The following is a 19,169-nucleotide window of genomic DNA, read 5'->3' on the forward strand; positions in this document are numbered from 1 at the left end:
TATGTGACGCATATTGCTAATTATCTTATTGGAGGCAGGCACCAGATCCACTGAGTTGGCACTGATCAATCTCATTGTCTCATTCCCCTTCTCATTTTCATGCAGCTATGCTATTTTCTCATATCCCATCAGCTCTCTTTTGATTCTTTCGACATGAATTTACATCAAGAGATAATTTGTAATGGTCAATTACGAGATGTGGGAGGAAACTAAAGTACTTGGGAGTCACAGGGAAACAAACTCTACACAGGATCAACTTCAGTACCCTGGAGCCGCGAGGCAACTGTGCAGTGGTGTTCTGCCTTGTTATACAAAGAATCTGCCAACTTCAACTTGAAATCAGTGCAAGAGGCTCTCCCGTCTCAACAAGGCCTAGTGAGGTTCCATCGAATCTGATACAAGGGACTTGTTAATTCCTACCAAAACTTATCTTGACTGCCCCATAAATATTATAATGTGGATGATTTTATTTTGGTAAGTTCCCCAGCACAAGAGATTTATTAATTTGCATTGCATTCTAATACAAAGTGTCTGCAATTAAGTGTGCGGATGATGCAATGCAATTTTTTTTTAATGATTCCATTTGTGTTGAAAAGGAGCAGATTTTTTCCCTTACCCTCTCACTTATTTGTGAACAGGAGCGTTGAGGTGAGAGAAAGTGCACAGTAACCACTACCAGTTTCTTGAAACTTATACACACAATTTTTGGAATGTATTTATAAAGAACCTTTAAGTTTCATAATAGGATGTAGTTAAAAGCCTGGTCAGAACTGAATTTAAAAGGTCTTTGAAGAGGTCAGGTTCATTTTTGGTTCAGAAAGGTTGTCAAAACTGTAAAGAATCTGTCTCAACCCAGATTTGGCTAGGAAGGATGATGAAAGTACACAATAATTGGCCGTCCAAAGATTATGTGGAGCAAAATGTGATTAATTACATGTGAATCATTTCTCCAACATCCAATTTCTGGAATGTTTCTTCTCATATTCTCAACAATTCAAAGATTCATAGAACATCATAGAACATCTATTACGTGGACAATTTTATTCTTTGCTCTGTCTTAGAGAGTGTTTGTGTAATTTATGTATAAGTTATGTTTTTATATGGTGGCTGAGTCTGTGTGCCTGTGATACTGCTGCAAGCAAGATTTTCCTTGTACCTGTACTTCACTGTACTTGTGCATATGACTTTGAATACTTGGCTTAATTTATCTCAGGATTAAATAGGAAAAGACAATAAACATTCTACCTGAAGAGATTTATTACATATGGAATGCTGAAATTTTAATAACTTGTAAAGTGAGAACACAAGCAATAAGTCATTTTACAAATTGTAACAAAGAACAATGTAGCACATAACTTCACAGCATGTAATTGAGATGAAAATTCATCAAATCTTTGTTAAATGAAACTATTAATCTATTTGGGAATAAAAGCAAGTATTAACTTGGGCCGTTGTTTACAGACTATCTTGATGGCCCGCCTTCTGATTTTGATGTCTCTTTCTACACAGAATGTTCAAAAAGCAGGTCCTGACGAATCATTGTCAATGTATTCATCCTGGCATTTACAGAAACCCCGATTTTGCTTGGTATTACCTTGTGGCTTGGTGACATGAAAGCTTCTATGGGTGTGTTTCCATATATGTCATATTAAATTTGAACCAATGATGTTTACATTATTTAATTGTTGCCATGTGGCATCGATAATCCCAGAAACAAATGCAACTATTTACTATTTTGACTAGTCTACAGATTCTTGCAATTCAACTTCTAGTGCTTCTTGTGCTTTTTTTTTTGTTTTATCATTAAAAGACTATTTGGGATGGGGGAGGCTTTGTCAGATACTTTTGTTTTCCTAGCCTTTATCTTTTTTTTTGCCTGCATACGTTTCTGTTTGCTTATCTTGATCTTTTTTCGATCTAGTCGTGCTTCAGTCTGTGGAGGATTACTGTGCACAAACAATTGGGAGCTCCCATGTTTTCTCCGGTGAGCAGCATTCGCAGCTTCTGATTTTGCTGTTCCCCCCCTTGGAAAATCATCTTCGGCACCTTCATTTAACTTTTTCAGAGAAGGGGAAGAATGATGGTGATGTTTTGTTTTGCGTTTTGTCAAACTACTTTTGTTTCTATCTCCTTGCTCTCGTCTCTCATATCTTTTCCTAAGCATCTCCTTCCTCTGTTTTTTCTTTGCTTTCTTGGAAATCAAATCTTCGTTTGCAGACTCCCTGCACATTCTCTTAGCTGGAAAGTCGGTTTCAAGAAGCCCAGCATCTTGAAGTTCTGGAGGAGAAAAGGCAAATGAACACTTGAGAAACTTAACTTCCTTTACTTTTCACCTGTCCAGTGATCATGAGAGGAGTAAAAATGATGGTTCTGATATCAACCAAAGTTCTTGCAATTAGTTATCAGGTTTAAACTAGTTGATTAAAACGCTGGTCTCCCAGGGCTCCACTGTTGCCACTCATCAGCTGGTTGTTTTTAGTCTAGTGACAGTGGTCTGTTGTTGGTTCTCTTCATATTATCTCTTACAAAATAATGCTTTTGAGATTGGGAACTCAAACCGATCACTACATTCCACAGAATCTACCATGTAAGTCATATTACAAATCAGAAAATCCTAACTGACCAGCTTCTTTTCAGAGACTGATGCCAGTTATATCTTGAACAATAAATAGGACTAACCTTCAACTTTCTTCCACATCCTCCGTTCCCTACTTTTTATGTCTCGCTCAGTATCATAATAGTACACAAGTGACGAGGTAGGAAGGATATGATTATGCATCCATTTGTTTGAGCACTCCTACAAATGACCAAGGCAGTTTTTTTTAGTATAAACAAAAATATGAAATGCATTCTCAATCCAGGATACAAGACATTTGCAGATCCAAACAAATTTGCTCTGCTATATCACATTACTAACCAGATATCAGTGCATCAGGTTACTAGTAACTAACACTGATTTCTGCAGTGAAACATGCAGCAAAATCACAGTTAATAAATATTGAAATTAAATTCCCTAAGACAGCAACATTTCAGATCATTTGTTTTGACTTTGTTTTTGCGAAATATCTTAAATGCAATTTTACAATCATTAGTTTTAAATACGGCAAAAAACTATGACATTCAAAGCACAAAAATGATACAGTATAGATTCATGATTGAGCTTACGTGGCCATAGTGTCCTCTTTTTGCACAGTTGTAGCAATACACAGATTTCCTGGTTGCAGGCTCAGATGGTCCACTTATTATTGGTCCTTGTTTGGTCTACAACATGAAAAACAGCAATTTGCTCATGATCTTTAAAATCTATCAAAAATGATCAATAAAATGATGAAACCACAAGGTACTTAAATAATAATACTGTCATCGTAAAAAGATTGCATGCTTGGGCTAATCTACATGAAAAAACATTTTCATCAGTCCATACTAGATTAACTAAGCCGGAGGGGCTGGTGCAAAAGAAGCAAAATTGGATGCAGGAAAAACACAGAGATATCTCAAAATATGTGCTACCATCTCATTAGCATGCCATTTGGTATGTTCCCTTAATAGGCGGAGGCATTGAGTATAAAAATTGGGACATCAGGTTGCAGCTGTACATAACATTGATTAGACAACATTTAGAATATTGTGTACAGTTTTGGTTGCTCCACTACAAGAGCAATGCGGCACTAATAGTAGGTATGTTACAAAACCTACCTGAATCGTCATTGGGAATCTGCCCACAGCCATGACGGCGATTTTGGCGCTGTTTGGAGGGGGCGGGTTTAAAACGCGATTTTTACTAGGCTGTACTAATCGCACATGTTCAGCCTAGTAAATCATTAATGAAAAATCGCTGCAAGACCCGGTCGCAAAAGGTATTATTAGTTTTATAGGCCTCGATAATATAGTTCTAATAGTTTTAAAATTACTGTTTCATTTCGCAATCTCTCGCAGCCCCAGGGTTTTATAGAGCAAACAATTAAAGGTATGTACCTTATTTTTACATTAAATGGGGCATATATATAACCCTATATATCAAATTATCTATAACGAATAGCTCATTTTGGGCTTTTTATATCCCGCAGTATTTTTCTCGGCACTTGAGGGCACTAATCTAGCGCTATGTCAACGTTCTAAACCGGCGCGTTCCACATGAACCCACTAGAAAGCCGATTTAAATGGGCATTTATTTACAGCAATTGAACACTAAATTCCTTCCATTTGGCCTATAAATTAATGTAAATTAGATATAAAAATCATGTTATATTGTGAATTATTTGTGAATAATCTTTGGACACTTAGGCTATTTAAAAATGTTAATCTTTCCTTAGGAAATGGGCGTTTGATTATCCAAGATCACAGCTTTTTTGTAATGTCCATTGAAAATCAATAGGGAACAAGATGCTAATTTCCGAGTATGAAAATGGTCATAACTTTTTTAATACTAGAGATATGAAAGTGAATTTGGTGTCAAATTAAACTTATTGTTATGCTTTATCTGATGGGATAAATTGCAGACTTGATTTTTTAAATCTCAAAATTTTGTAACATTGCTACTAATAGTGAGCGAACTTCACCAGGAAGTTGCCTGGAATGGAGACTTGTAGTTATTAAGAAGAAATTGAATAGGCTCATTGAAACATAGGAGGTTAAGGATCAGGATAATTGAAGACTGCACACAAGTTTAAAATAAAATAAAATTCAAAGATGTGTCCTTTGGAAAGCAATGTAAAAATAAAATCTAAAATTAAAGACCAAGGAGCAAGACCAAGGAAAGAATAGGGCCAATAGGTTCAAAAAGATAATGCATGTCTGGAGGTGGAAGATGTGGATAAGGATCTTAATGAATACTTTGCAGAGCAGAACTTTGAAGAAATGTCGTGAGGGAATAAAAATATTTCACAATGGATTCATAGAAATATAAAGCAAAGGAACTGGTGCCGACCACTGGGCAACCATTTTTACACTAATCCTATCCTTACCCACTTTACACTACACACATGGTCATCAACTGCCCCCTCCCCCCCCCCCCCCCCCCCCCCCCGCCGCGCCAACAGGATTCGACTCATCTTCACCCTATTTACATTCAAAGGGAGCAATTTAAATTTACATTTGACAGTTAGCCAATTAGTGTTTGTACTGTACTGCTCACATATACTTAGTCAAAGCATTTGACTAATTTTAAAATAAGCTATGTTAATAAAATCCAATTGGAAGTCATTTTTTCAAATCAGTTGTGGAAATCAGTCGAAATGCAGCAGCAAATGTTGAAACTAGAGAAGCATAGAAGTACATTGGAACTTAAATGAATAAATTCCAACTGAATTATACTTTTCACCTACTACTAAGATTAAAATTCAGAACAGATGAGATTACAAATTATATTTTGAGAATAGAATGGGAGTACACAAATTTTGAAATAATATTGCAAATTGATGTAGATAAATGACAATATGTGATGTCAACCATGCCCCATTAAATATTTTAATGAACATTCTGGAAGCGACTGTAAGAAATATATGTTAATCAGATGGTAAATTGTTTTAATGAAAACAAATACAAATTCCAAAAGAGATACTCAGTACGTAAATAACCACAATCGATCCTGAAGGGTGCATTATATATCCAGATTAAAGAGTAATGATGATATGAAAACTCAGCGTCATCATAAAGGTTCGGTGACAAATTCCCAAAAAATTGATTGGAGAATATCTTTTGGTTGAGGCACCATAATCTGATAAATCCTAAATGTCAATAAATTGCAGATAATGCAAGTGATTTACATAATATAGAGATTATTTAAAAATATTTGTACTATACGTCCAGTGGAGTAAATCAATCCTAATATATGTGCTCGGAGCCTTGTTGGAGACTGTTTTGTGGCAAAACCTCCGCTCCCCCTTCCAGTTTACGGTCATGTTGCCAAAAACCTTAATCGTAACTTTGTCATATTCAGCCTCCTATCACCAAGCTAATTTCAGATGTAATTTGACAAACTGCTCCTCACCCCATGGGCTCTTACCTTTTGGACTAGTGGTATTTTGTCAGAGGCCTCACTCAAGTCCGTATGGACTTCATCAACCACTCTCCTCAACATATTTAATCACCTCCTTAAAAAAATTAGTCAAACAGGAACTTGCCTAACAAAATCATGCTGACCATCCCTGATCAATCTCCTTGCCTATCCAAGTGCAGAATAATCCTGTCTCAGATGTTTTTCCAATAATTTCCATATAAGGATTCCTTCTTGAATTAATTCACTGCCCTCTAGTTATCTGGCCCCTCTGCTATGGTTAGCAAAGATTTGAAAATTTCCTTCGCTCCATAGATGCTGCTGCACCCGCTGAGTTTCTCCAGCTTTTTTGTGTAACCTTTGAAAATTTCTGTTTGAGCCACAGCAGTATCCTCCATTGCCAACCTGCGACCTACCTGTGCTCTTTCGTGCCCTTCTTAACATCTCATCTTGGTTCAGGAGCGAGTCTCCATCGCATGACTTACTGACTCGAGCGAGATTTAAAGATGCTAAGAATTCCCGAGATTTCCTGCAGGGTCTCATTTTTTTAGCTCTCCCATCCTTTCAGGAGCCACCTTTGTTTTCTGTATCCAATCCTTGAAAGCTCTTTAAATCAGCCAACATTACCACCATCATTATACAAATAATGGGTAATGATAAGTAAGAGGTTTTACATATTCTGTTGTGCTGCTGCAAGTAAGAATTTCATTGTTCTGTCAGGGACATATGACAATAAAACACCCTTGACTCTCTTGGGGAAAAAAAGAGTACTGGAAAGAGAATAATGAGTTGGTTGAGTGGTACCAGAACAACAATCTTGCACTGAACAGTAGCAGTTTGATCGTTGACCTCAGGGAAGGAAAGGCAAGAAAGAGGCCATACACCTGTCTTCATCAGCGGGACGGCAGTGGAGAGAGTTAACAACTTCAAGTTCCTGGGTGTACACATCTTCGATGGATCTGTCCTAGGCCCACCCATCACAAACAAAGTTCACCAATATCTATACCGACATAGAATAGCACAGCACAGGAAATGGGCCTTTGACCTACTGTGTTTGCACCATGATACGAATCTGCCTGCACATGGTCCATATCCTTCCATTCCCTGCCTTTCTAAATGTCTCTTAAACGTTGCCATTGTATCCGAATCTACCACATCCCCTGGCAGTGCATTCTAGACATTTACCATCCTTTGTGCAACAAGAAAATATTTTTACCCTCTCTTAATCTTATGGTCTCTACTATTTGTCAGTTCCACCATAGGAAAAATACTGTGACCATCAACCCTATCCCTGCTTCTCATTTCTATATACTTTTATCAGGTCTAATTTTATGTACTTTTATACTTGGCTTCCTGTCCTCCATCAAAAATAATCCAAGTTTGTCCAACCTTGTTATAGCTAATGTTTTCCAATCCAGGCAATGCCTTGATAAATGTCTTCTGCATCCTCTCTAAAGCAAATACAGTGACCACAAAGTCAGAGAATATTCGAGATATGGACAAACCAATTTTTTAATATAGCTCCAACATAACTTCCTGACTTTTATACTCAATGGCCTGACATGATGAAAGCAAGTGTGCCATAGGCTTTCATTTCATCCCCTTATCCATTTATCGCGCCACTTTCAAATCTCTGTACACCTCTGCTCCTAAGGATCCTGCCATTTACTTGATTTATTCTGACTGAACTGGATATTCGTTACCAGGTGCTTCCCTGTTGTTTGTATCTTTTGAAAACGTCCCGCACTATAAACAACTGCCAATTTTTGTGTCTCCTACAAACTTATTAATCAGCCCAATTTATTGGGTGGCTGGAGACCGCCACCCGACCCGTGGAGCTGGAGAACACCACCCGACCCGTGGAGCTGGAGACCGCCACCCGACCCGTGGAGCTGGAGACCTCCACCGGACCCGTGGAGCTGGAAAACGCCACCCGACCCGTGGAGCTGGAGACCGCCACCCGACCCGTGGAGCTGGAGAACGCCACCCGACCCGTGGAGCTGGAGAACACCGTGGAGCTGGAGACCGCTACCCGACCCGTGGAGCTGGAGAACGCCACCCGACCCATGGAGCTGAAGAACGCCACCCGACCCATGGAGCTGGAGAACGCCACCCGACCCGTGGAGCTGGAGAATGCCACCCGACCCGTGGAGCTGGAGAATGCCAACCGACCCATGGAGCTGGAGAACGCCACCCGACCCGTGGAGCTGCGTCCCCGGCGTACGAAAACACCGCCGGGGACGCAGAGGTGGGTTAAAGGCCAGGTTAGAGCTAGCCCCACACAGGGCAGCGATTCCTAGCCTTTTCCTCGCCAACGTGCGCTCACTGGCAAACAAAATGGATGAACTCCGGCTAAGGATCACCTCCCACAACCGGATCAAGGACTGCAACATCCTGATCTTCACGGAAACTTGGCTCAACACTGACGTTCCTGACAGCGCCATCCAGCTATCGGGGCGTCATTTACTCCGAGCGGACAGGACATCAGACTCTGGTAAGACCAGAGGTGGGGGTCTGTGCATTTATGTAAACAAAGCATGGTGCACGGACTCCACCATCATCGAGAGTCACTGCTCAGCTAACCTTGAGTTCCTCTTGGTTAGATGCAGACCGTTCTATCTGCCCAGAGAGTTCACCTCCACTGTTGTGACTGCAGCCTATATCCCTCCTGATGCTAATGCCAAGCTTGCAATGAAAGAGCTGCATACTGCCATTAGCAAACAACAGACGCACAACCCCGAGGCAGCCTTCATTGTTGCGGGTGACTTCAATCACTCCAACCTGAAGACTGTACTCCCCAAATTCCACCAACATGTATCCTTCCCCACTAGAGTAGACAAGACACTGGACAAAGTCTACACCAACATGGCTGAAGCTTACAAAGCCATCCCCCTCCCCCACCTTGGTCAGTCTGATCACGTCTCATTGTTCCTGCTCCCTAAGTACTCCCCACTCATCAGACGGGTTAAACCAACTGTGAGGACAGTTAAAGTCTGGTCAGAGGAAGCGGACTTCACACTTCAGCAGTGTTTTGGAAACACTGACTGGAAGGCGTTTGCAGCCCAGGCCACCCTTGACTCTCACACGGACATTGATTCCTACACATCCTCTGTTCTGGACTTTATAAACTCCACCATCAATAGTGTCACCTCCCTCAAACAAGTGACCATATACCCGAATCAGAAGCCATGGATGAACAGCGAGGTCAGGCTACTGCTGAAAGCACGGGACACCGCTTTCAGGTCAGGCGATGCTCGAGCCTACAGTTCATCCAGGGCTAACCTGAAGAGGGGCATCAGGAAGGCCAAGCACTGCCATAAGCTCAGGATTGAGGAGCACTTCAACAACAACTCCGACCCCCGACGCATGTGGCAAGGCATCCAGGCCATCACGGACTACAGACCCTCCAACATCACCCCCACATCCAGCGACGCCTCCTTCCTTGAGGAGCTTAATCACTTCTATGGCCGCTTCGACAGGGACAATCTAGAGACAGCCATCAAGGCTGTGCTACCTGCCGATCACCAACCCCTCACACTCACCCCCTACGACGTGTACGTGGCACTGAGTAGGACTAATGCACGTAAAGCTGCTGGCCCTGACGGCATCCCCGGGCGCGTGCTCAGGGCCTGTGCTGCGCAGCTGACAGACGTCTGGACTGACATCTTCAACCTGTCACTTGCCCAAGCAGTTGTCCCCACTTGCCTTAAAACCACCTCCATCGTGCCAGTGCCAAAACACTCCACTGCGGCAAGCCTCAACGACTTCCGCCCAGTTGCACTTACCCCCATCATCACCAAGTGCTTCGAGAGGCTGGTCCTGGCACACCTCAAAAGCTGCCTACCCCCCACACTGGATCCCTATCAGTTTGCCTACCGCAAGAACAGGAGTACGGAGGATGCCATCTCAACGGCACTTCACTCCGCCCTCTCCCACCTCGACAACAGAGACACTTACGTAAGAATGCTGTTCATCGATTACAGCTCAGCATTCAACACCATTATACCATCAAAACTGATCACCAAACTCGGTAACCTGGGCATCGACCCCTCCCTCTGCAACTGGATACTGGACTTTCTAACCAACAGACCCCAGTCTGTGAGGTTAGACAAGCACACCTCTTCAACCCTCACCCTGAACACCGGCGTTCCACAGGGCTGTGTGCTGAGCCCCCTCCTCTACTCCCTCTTCACCTATGACTGCACACCTGTACATGGTACTAACACCATCATCAAGTATGCAGATGATACAACGGTGATTGGCCTCATCAGCAACAACAATGAGCTGGCCTACAGGGAGGAGGTCCAGCACTTAGCAGCATGGTGCGCTGACAACAACCTGGCCCTTAACTCCAAGAAGACCAAGGAGCTCATTGTAGACTTCAGGAAGTCCAGAGGCGGCACGCACACCCCCATCCACATTAACGGGACGGAGGTGGAACGTGTTTCTAGCTTCAGGTTCCTGGGAGTCAACATCTCTGATGACCTCTCTTGGACCCTCAATACCTCTACTCTGATCAAGAAGGCTCATCAGCGTCTCTTCTTCCTGAGGAGACTGAAGAAGGTCCATCTGTCTCCTCAGATCCTGGTGAACTTCTACCGCTGCACCATCGAGAGCATCCTTACCAACTGCATCACAGTATGGTATGGCAACTGCTCTGTCTCCGACCGGAAGGCATTGCAGAGGGTGGTGAAAATTGCCCAACGCATCACCGGTTCCTCGCTCCCCTCCATTGAGTCTGTCCAAAGCAAGCGCTGTCTGCGGAGGGCGCTCAGCATCGCCAAGGACTGCTCTCACCCCAACCATGCACTGTTTACCCTCCTACCATCCGGGAGGCGCTACAGGTCTCTCCGTTGCCGAACCAGCAGGTCGAGGAACAGCTTCTTTCCGGCGGCTGTCACTCTACTCAACACTGTACCTCGGTGACTGCCAATCAAACACCCCCCCCCCCCCCCCCAGACACTTATTATTATTTATTCAAATCGTTTGCTATGTCGCTCTTCCAGGGAGATGCTAAATGCATTTCGTTGTCTCTGTACTGTACACGGACAATGACAATTAAAATTGAATCTGAATCTGAATCTGAATTTAGTGTGTAGAATTACAGAAAAACTCCAAGGCTTTTTATACATACTTTAAAAACAGGAGGGTAACCAGAAGGTAGAATTGCTCAAGGGTAAAGGAGGTAATTTGTACGAATCGGTGCATGTAATAATAATAATAATAATAAATTTTATTATGGGCGCCTTTCAAGAGTCTCAAGGACACCTTCCAAAGATTTAGCAGGTAGAGGAAAAACATGTAAGGGGAATGAAATAAGTAGTAGAGACATGACTAGTACCCAAAGAAAAGACAGAATTCAATACAAAACACAATATGAGGCAATTAATGCCCAGATGAAAAGGGAGGGGGACGTGGGGCTAAGGATAGGCAGAGGTGAAGAGATGGGTCTTGAGGCGGGACTGGAAGATGGTGAGGGACACGGAATTGCGGATCAGTTGGGGGAGGGAGTTCCAGAGCCTGGGAGCTGCCCTGGAGAAGGCTCTGTCCCCAAAACTGTGGAGGTTGGACTTGTGGATGGAGAGGACTGACTGTAGGATCAACAGTGATTCGATATTTTATAGGCAACTTGCCAAGTCCATCATCAAATAGGTCTTTGTACTGGGAAAGCAGTTGTTGAGCTGGCTCATCAGTGAGGCATCATTTGTGGACCGCACGTCCAAAATACACCAGGCCTGGATCGTGGCATGCATTGATACCAAGCAAAGTCTCTGAGTTTGATTTTACAATGTAAAATTGCAGGGTGCGTGTCTGCTCATCTCCTGTGAACTTTAAATCAGCTTTTCCCAGTGGTTGTAGGATTTCTCCCCCGTAAGCCCAAAGCGTTGAGGAGTCCTTATGCATTCCTTCTGCATTTCAAATTTTATTGAACTCCCTTATCAACATGACATTGACCTTTGCCCACGTGTCCACTTTGGCGAGTATGGGCCTGTTATTTACGAACACAGTCACTTCAGGGTCAAGTAGCTCGTTAGACGAAGGGAGGGGGGAGTGAATAGCAGAACTGTTATCAGCACTGTCTGAACCCTGCTCGTGGGAGGATGTTTCAGGCTCTTTGGAGTCAGTATTGGAGAACTCTTGTTGAAGCAGGTGCAAGTTCGTCCTTGAAACATTAGCAGTCCCATGGGAACGGCAACATTTCGCAAAATGGTTTTGCCTTTTACAATAGTTGCAGGTCTTACCATAAGCTATGCAGAACTGGAGACCCTTCACATGAAAATAGTTACAATTCTGACATCGCGCAGCAGGCACATTAGAGGCTTTGAGATGTGGTCAGTAAGATTGACATTGTGTTGCTGTCGTGGGTTGAAAGAGACAGGATCGGCATGGGGTGCAGTAATCTCTGAAATTCGACACAAGTGGATTGCTTGGTCAAGAGTTAGTTGCGAAGCTCAACTCTCAGTTTGCTATCAATGATGCCCCCGACAAGCTTATCTCGAACAAGTTCATTTGTCAACACACCGAAACGACAGCGCACAGCCATGTGTTTTAAGTCACTAATAAATCGTTCAATAGGTTCATCAACCTGCTGCAAACGAGCATAGAACTTCATCCTTTCAATTATGTGGTTGGACGGCAGATCACACAGCTCTCCAAATTTTCTGTGCAGAACAACGGGGTCATCTATAGTCTCGGCAGGAACTAGGACCTGCCCGTTGTCATCCAGAACAGCAGGAGCAAAGTCAAAGTTGCTGGCACGATTCATTGCCTTAGGACCCGCTAGATTAAGCAGGAGTGATGCTTTCAAGTCAGCAGGGTCATTCCGATGAACAATGCGGATAAAATGAGTGTAGACACGTTCGAAAAGACGCCATCGCTCAGCGATGCATGAATCAAAGATCAGAGGGCTTGGTCTGCTGCACGAATTAGCCACGTAGATTAAAAAGTGATAAAATAAAACTGATCAAAAATAAAAGAAACCCGATAAACTTAGCGGAGTGAGTCTGAGTCACGATCTGACACCATGTAATTACAAGACTCAAACGCACGTAAAGATACAACACATCTTTATTAAACACTTAAAGCATTGGATCTGCAGTACGTTACATCTCCGAGCTAGCTGACGTAGGCGAGTTCTTAATATTATAAAGCACGTACTAGACGGGGCTACTACTAACAAGTACTATGATTGGCTAGCATGCAATAGCCGATCTCCAACTGGATACATATAAATTAATTCATATGGTGATGCAATTGAGAACAGTTAGAATCAGCTATCAAGGAGTGAAATCAATAAACGGTATTATGCACAGGGTGTTGAAATCTGGATCATTTTCACCCAAAAGCCATCAAGAAAAAAGACCAATTTATATTTATAAATTATACCTAATTTATAATTGGCACAAAACACAAACTTCCATTAAGGACCATATACTGAATATGCAAACCAACCAATGTTTGATGATAATCCAGTAAAATAAAAGTACATATGGATGAAAAAAAAGTATATAAAGACACAAAGTTCAGGAGGAACTCAGCAGGTCTGGCAACATCTCTGGAGTACATGGGTATGCAACATATTGTGTAGGGACCAATTCAGATTGATTGTGGTCAAGAAGGAACTGCAGATGCTGGAAAATCGAAGGTACACAAAAAAGCTGGAGAAACTCAGCGGGTGCAGCAGCATCTATGGAGCGAAGGGAATAGGCGACGTTTCGGGCCGAAACCCTTCTTCAGACTGATTGTGGTACTGGATGAGGGCAGGACAAAATGCTGTGAGATAAGAAGGGGAGTGAACTGTGAAGCCTGAGGAAGGGGTACAGGTGGGGGGAGGGGGGGGAGATTGTGTGAGAAATGAGTAGGCATCTAGGTGGGGCACAGGGAAGAGAGGAGGGGGGGGGGGAAAGGTAGTGCTTGTTGGTCACTTTCCTAGATAATTCAAAGGTTCTTACCGCTGGGTTATAAGCTACCCAAGCAGAATATAAGATGCTGTTCTTTCAGGCCCTCTCTCTATGAGCACAGAAAGATCAGTATGAGAATGGGAAGGAATGTTAAAATGCTAAGTCAGTCCAGCACTTGGTCTTTTGTTGTAAACCAGCAATTCCATGTGTCTAACCATATAAATTATTTGAAATCTTTATTTGTGAAGAACAAGTAATTGTGAACAAAACAAGCTCTAATAGTTATGAAGAAACAAGGAACGGTAGATGCTGGTTTACAAAAGAAGACACAAAAGTGCTGGAGTAACTCAGCAGGTCAGGCAGCATCTCTGGAGACAAGGAATGTGTGACATTTCAGGTCGGGACCCTTCTTCAGACTCTGAAGAAGGGCCCTGACCCGAAAGGTCACCTATATATGTTCTCCAGAGATGCTTCTCTGGAAAAGGACACCGACCTGAACCATTACCTATCGATGTTCTCCAGAGATGCTGCCTGACCCGCTGGTTACTCCAGCACTTTGTGACTTCTAATGGTTTTGACATGTTTTCAACAATAAAGATCGTGAGAAAGGGAGAACTAGAATAGTATATTTATATAATGCAGCCAATAATATATTTCCTGCTAATGCTGGAATAGAAGGATTTTAAGTTGAGACATAATAAATTGGCATTTGAGAGATAAAATTCCTTCTCTTTTACTGAAATCGATGCAAAGTAGTTAGCTTTTAGGATAATTCATTGCAGGGATTTGAGGAGGGGGGGGGGACCATATACCTGCTTTTATCTTGCAGTATTGTTAGAAAATGAAGTACAAGAACGACATGATACAAGCACCTTACCAGCCATGTCAGAGTGGGGTAATACTCTCACTAGTGTCAGTAAGTCATGTGATGCATTCTCACTCCTGAGGCATTCCTGACATTAAGTCATGGGCCACTGTTATTTCGAGTACAATATAATAATAACCATACTTCAAAGTACTTGATAGCTACAAAGCATTTTAAGATACCCTGCGATCAAGATTGGCACTAGATAAATACATATTTCTCTTTTAAAAAACATTACTAATATTAAAAATGAAAATGCAGTAAAATAACCAGATATTTGCATGAATTTATACAGTGCATCAAAAATAGCAAAATCACTGTGACCATCAACATGCGTCAAAATATTAATAAAATTATTTGGTTTCTTGCTACTCACTGGAGAACAATGCATTTGAGAATTTATCTACAAGCACAGATAGAACAAGGAGAAAGGATCTATTGGTGAAAATGCCTCCATGTCATAATTTTAACGAACATTTAAATAATCTGTACTTGCAGACTGATATCTTGCAGATTACCACACTATCAAAATATAAAAGTAATAAGTCAGTAGATAGCAATACCTATAAACGATTCATCCCATCTGCTATCCTTGGTGAAAGCTTTTCATGCACCAGTAAACTCAGTAAATATCAGAAGATAAAGCGTAAGCCAACTACGCCATGGATTTGCTCCTAATGTCTCCTGAAAGTGCAGCCCGATGCGATTACAAATGATTTTCTCCTAATGTCATTTTACATAACCCTTTTTCTGCATGAGTAGTTACTACGGATTGAATGAATGTCATTAAAACAGTTAATCATTATCTTGCGACACTAGCCTCCCTCCTTCTCTCACATTGGAATCTCCATGACAAAGAACCAGGGGACAAAATGCACGGGCTGTCTGGGCAACCCATCTTTGCAAGTAATTTTTTATGTAAATGCACTTGTCCGGCAGTTCCCTGGGTGACCTTGAGCTATTCATATCAAAACTGACTTCAATTCGATAAGCGTTCCCTTCAAATAAAACTCGTGATTGCAAACAGGTACCTTTAACAACAGGGATATAATATCACGTTGGGGTAATCATTTTATTCAGAATTGTGTTTTGGGTATCAATGATGGTGCACCTGTTTTTCTTCAGACCAAAAATTAAATTCACTTATTTGAGCAAACAGAATTCTTAATGGACACTATTTAATAAATGATTTCAGAAGCAACTGGATTTGGAGGTCTTACTTGCCATTGGTGCATTAGTACAAGAATGCCATGCTGAAATATGGGCCAATAATTACTTGGTCTATGCCAAAACAGTCTCAAAGAAACAGTAAATCCTGGAACAAGAAGACCTCAGTACAGTTTACTGAATTAATTTTAAAAATTCCACAACTCGAGCGACAACATTTTGCTTCATAACCAGAAATGGATATAGATAAATCTACCTTCAGAAAGCCAAACCCCATAAAAACATTTACTAATAAGTATTTCAGAGACAAACAAGTAGGGTTATGCAGTAATATCTGTAATAAAATTTCAGCAGGATAATTAAAAATGCCATCTTCAGTTTTCCCCTTTGCTGCGGACCTGATGGTCTGCTATCCATTCCTTATATTTTCAGTGTAAACTAGTAACCTACTACTAGTTAAAGAATCAACTTCCCTATCAATTTCACTGACCTCTTGCAAATATGTTTATTTTTAATTTGCATGCGTAGGTGCAACAAATGCGCATTGTCGATGTTTAAAGGTGGAAAGTAAAATAATTAATATTTTCTCTTGCTGTGCTAATTATTATCTATTGAATCTGTGCAACACAATGCACGGTCACCTTGATTACATTTAATATGCAATCATTTTATTTTCATTGTTTTGATTTGGGTAGAAGTATTGAATACATTAACGAGAACAAACAACAATGAATCAACCCATTACCCACTATACATTCCCAAATGTACAAGTTATATCAGTGGCTGAACAAACCTGTAAAAACAATGGTTGCCACATTTAAACTGGATAATTGTATGTTTTTTCTTGTTTGTATGATAAGTTTGATTGTAAAACCACAAATGTATACCTGTTACTGTTAGAGGACATATCACTTTCAAATAGTTTACAATGTTCACCCAAAATATTGATTTCCAAAACCAGTTTTTAAATAAATTAAAAAAGCGAGAGCAGCTTTAGGAACTTAGCAGGTCAGGCAGCATCTGTGGAGGGAAATGGATACCTGACATTTCAGGTCAGGGTCTTTCATGTAGGTTACAGAACTGGTAATATCTTTGTTCTAGAAAGAAGTGGAGGGCCCCAAGGCCTTCCTGACAGCTTATAGGGACTGGATGGTCCATGGTAAAGATGAGGTGGTGGGGGTAAAGGAATTGGAGGTGGTTAAATAGCGCAGAACATGCAAGGTGCCCCATATGTAGATGGGAAGGGACTGAATAAGGGGGGAGGGGAGAAAACAAGATAGAGTCGAGGTACAAGGAGTTAAGTTCAATGGGGCAAGAACAGAAGTATAAAATTGGCATACCAGGTCAGTCCTGCTTGTGGATTTTGGGGGAGATAGAAACGGCAGTAGGTTGGGGAACTATCAAGTTGCAGTCAGATATCGGCCTGATGTTTGTTGGAGGGGTCATGGCCAAGGAGGAAGTATGAGGTGGTGTCAGCAACCTGCTGCCTGGTCTGGTGGAGGTAAATCGCCAGACCACAACACCACTGCCCTTATTGCACTCAATAGTTGGATTGGAGGGGAGAAGGGGGGGGAGGGGGGGGTAGTGGAAATGTCAAGCCAGCCAGTTGTTAGAAATAAAATTGGTTGTTAGAAATAAAAATGTTGAAAGATGGTAAAAGGCCAGAGGGGGATGTCCAAGAGGAAGAGGAGTGAGGAGAAAAGATCATCAATGGGAAGTGGTGGCAGACCACTCAGCATTAGAGAGAGGGAGGTCATAAAGAATGGTGAAGACTCAACAGGGATTGGAGGTATGGTCAGGTATGGGATCAGCACAGTGCGATGGGAGGGAGGGCTCAGAGGGTGATGGAAAGGGTGCTCAGCGGAAAGAGGAAGAGGGCTTAGGAATGAGATCAGCAGCGGGTGGGGCAAAGTGTAACTGGCAGCAGGGAAGAACGATGGGACCCCTGCATGTTGTTGGAGGCTTGGAGGTATATGAGCTTACTATCCTCGGTGGATGTTAGATACACGTAAAACCGCAGGTGAAAAGTGTGGTTCAGGTAGAGGATAATGAAGAATTATGGTCCAAGGCACTTTGGGAAAACGAGGCCCAACACTGAGGGAGAGAAAGGGAAAGGACCAAAAGATACAGGTCTGGGTGAGGACATTGATTTCTACTGCTGTTTGACACAAAAGCGGTGGAGTGAAAAAGGGTCATATGTCTAGTTGAAAAGAGGGAAATACAAAGAGCATACCTTGAAGAAACGTTGCAGCTGAGCAGTATGGAATGGAAGATAGACACAAAAAGCTGGAGTGACTCAATGGATCAGGTAGCAACTCTGGAGAAAATGGATGGGTGAGGTTTGGGTTGGGACCCTTATTCAGACTGATTATGGGGGGGGGGGGGGGGGGGGGGGGTGCTGGAAGCAAGAAGAGATGAATCAGGGCCAGCACCAGATGACCTCAGGCAGGGAGGTTTCCTAATAAGCTCATTGTTGACAGGGGATGGTGTGATCCCAAGATCCCTTGTATGATCCCTCAGCGGTATGAACATTGACCTCCAATTTCAGGTAGTCCTTGCTTTCACCCTCCTTCCCCTCCCCTTCCCAGCTGTCCCACAGCCTACTGTCTCCGCCTCTTCCTTTCTTCTTCTCGCCCCTCACCCCCACATCCGTCTGAAGAAGGGTCTCAAAACGTCGCCTATTTCCTTCGCTCCATAGATGCTGCCTCACCCGATGAGTTTCTCCAGCACTTTTGTCTACCTTCGATTTTACCAGCATCTGCAGTTCTTTCCATAACCAAGATCCCTTGTGATCCCTTGTGTATCTATACGTCAGAAAAACAATACATGATTACAATCATGTAAATAGATCAATTGTAATCATGTATTGTCTTTCTGCTGACTGTTTAGCATGCAACAAAAAGCTTTTCACAGTACCTCGGTACACATGACAATAAACTAAACTGAATTATAGTCATAGAGAGTCATAGAGTGATACAGTGTGGAAACAGGCTCTTCGGCCCAACTCGCCCACACCAGTCAACAATGTACCAGCTACACTCATCCCACTTGCCTGCACTTGATCATATCCCTCCAAACCTGTCCGATCCATGTACCTGTCTAACTGTTTCTTAAATGATGGGATAGTCCCAGCCTCAACTACCTCCATACACCCACCTTTGTGTGAAAAAGTTACCCCTCGGATTCCTATTAAATCTTTTCCCCTTCACCTTGAACCTATGTCCTCTGGTCCTCGATTCCC

At 42.3% G+C, this 19,169-nt stretch overlaps 1 protein-coding gene across 3 annotated transcripts in view; it reads right to left on the reverse strand.

Moving 5' to 3' along the window:
• Positions 1 to 1,235: 1,235 nt before the first annotated feature.
• Positions 1,236 to 19,169, reverse strand: part of zcchc7 (zinc finger, CCHC domain containing 7) — a 197,721-nt gene continuing 179,787 nt past the window's right edge. For all 3 annotated transcript variants that reach the window (XM_055632717.1, XM_055632718.1, XM_055632716.1), the window contains exons 7-9: positions 3,166 to 3,261; positions 2,680 to 2,797; positions 1,236 to 2,277 (exon numbers count right to left, since the gene is read on the reverse strand). In XM_055632717.1, coding sequence (XP_055488692.1) covers positions 1,769 to 2,277; positions 2,680 to 2,797; positions 3,166 to 3,261 — 723 coding nt within the window. In that variant the 3' untranslated portion in view covers positions 1,236 to 1,768. The remainder of the gene's footprint in view (positions 2,278 to 2,679; positions 2,798 to 3,165; positions 3,262 to 19,169) is intronic.

This window comes from Leucoraja erinacea, chromosome 3, assembly GCF_028641065.1.
Source record: "Leucoraja erinacea ecotype New England chromosome 3, Leri_hhj_1, whole genome shotgun sequence".
Taxonomy (NCBI): Eukaryota; Metazoa; Chordata; class Chondrichthyes; order Rajiformes; family Rajidae; genus Leucoraja; species Leucoraja erinaceus.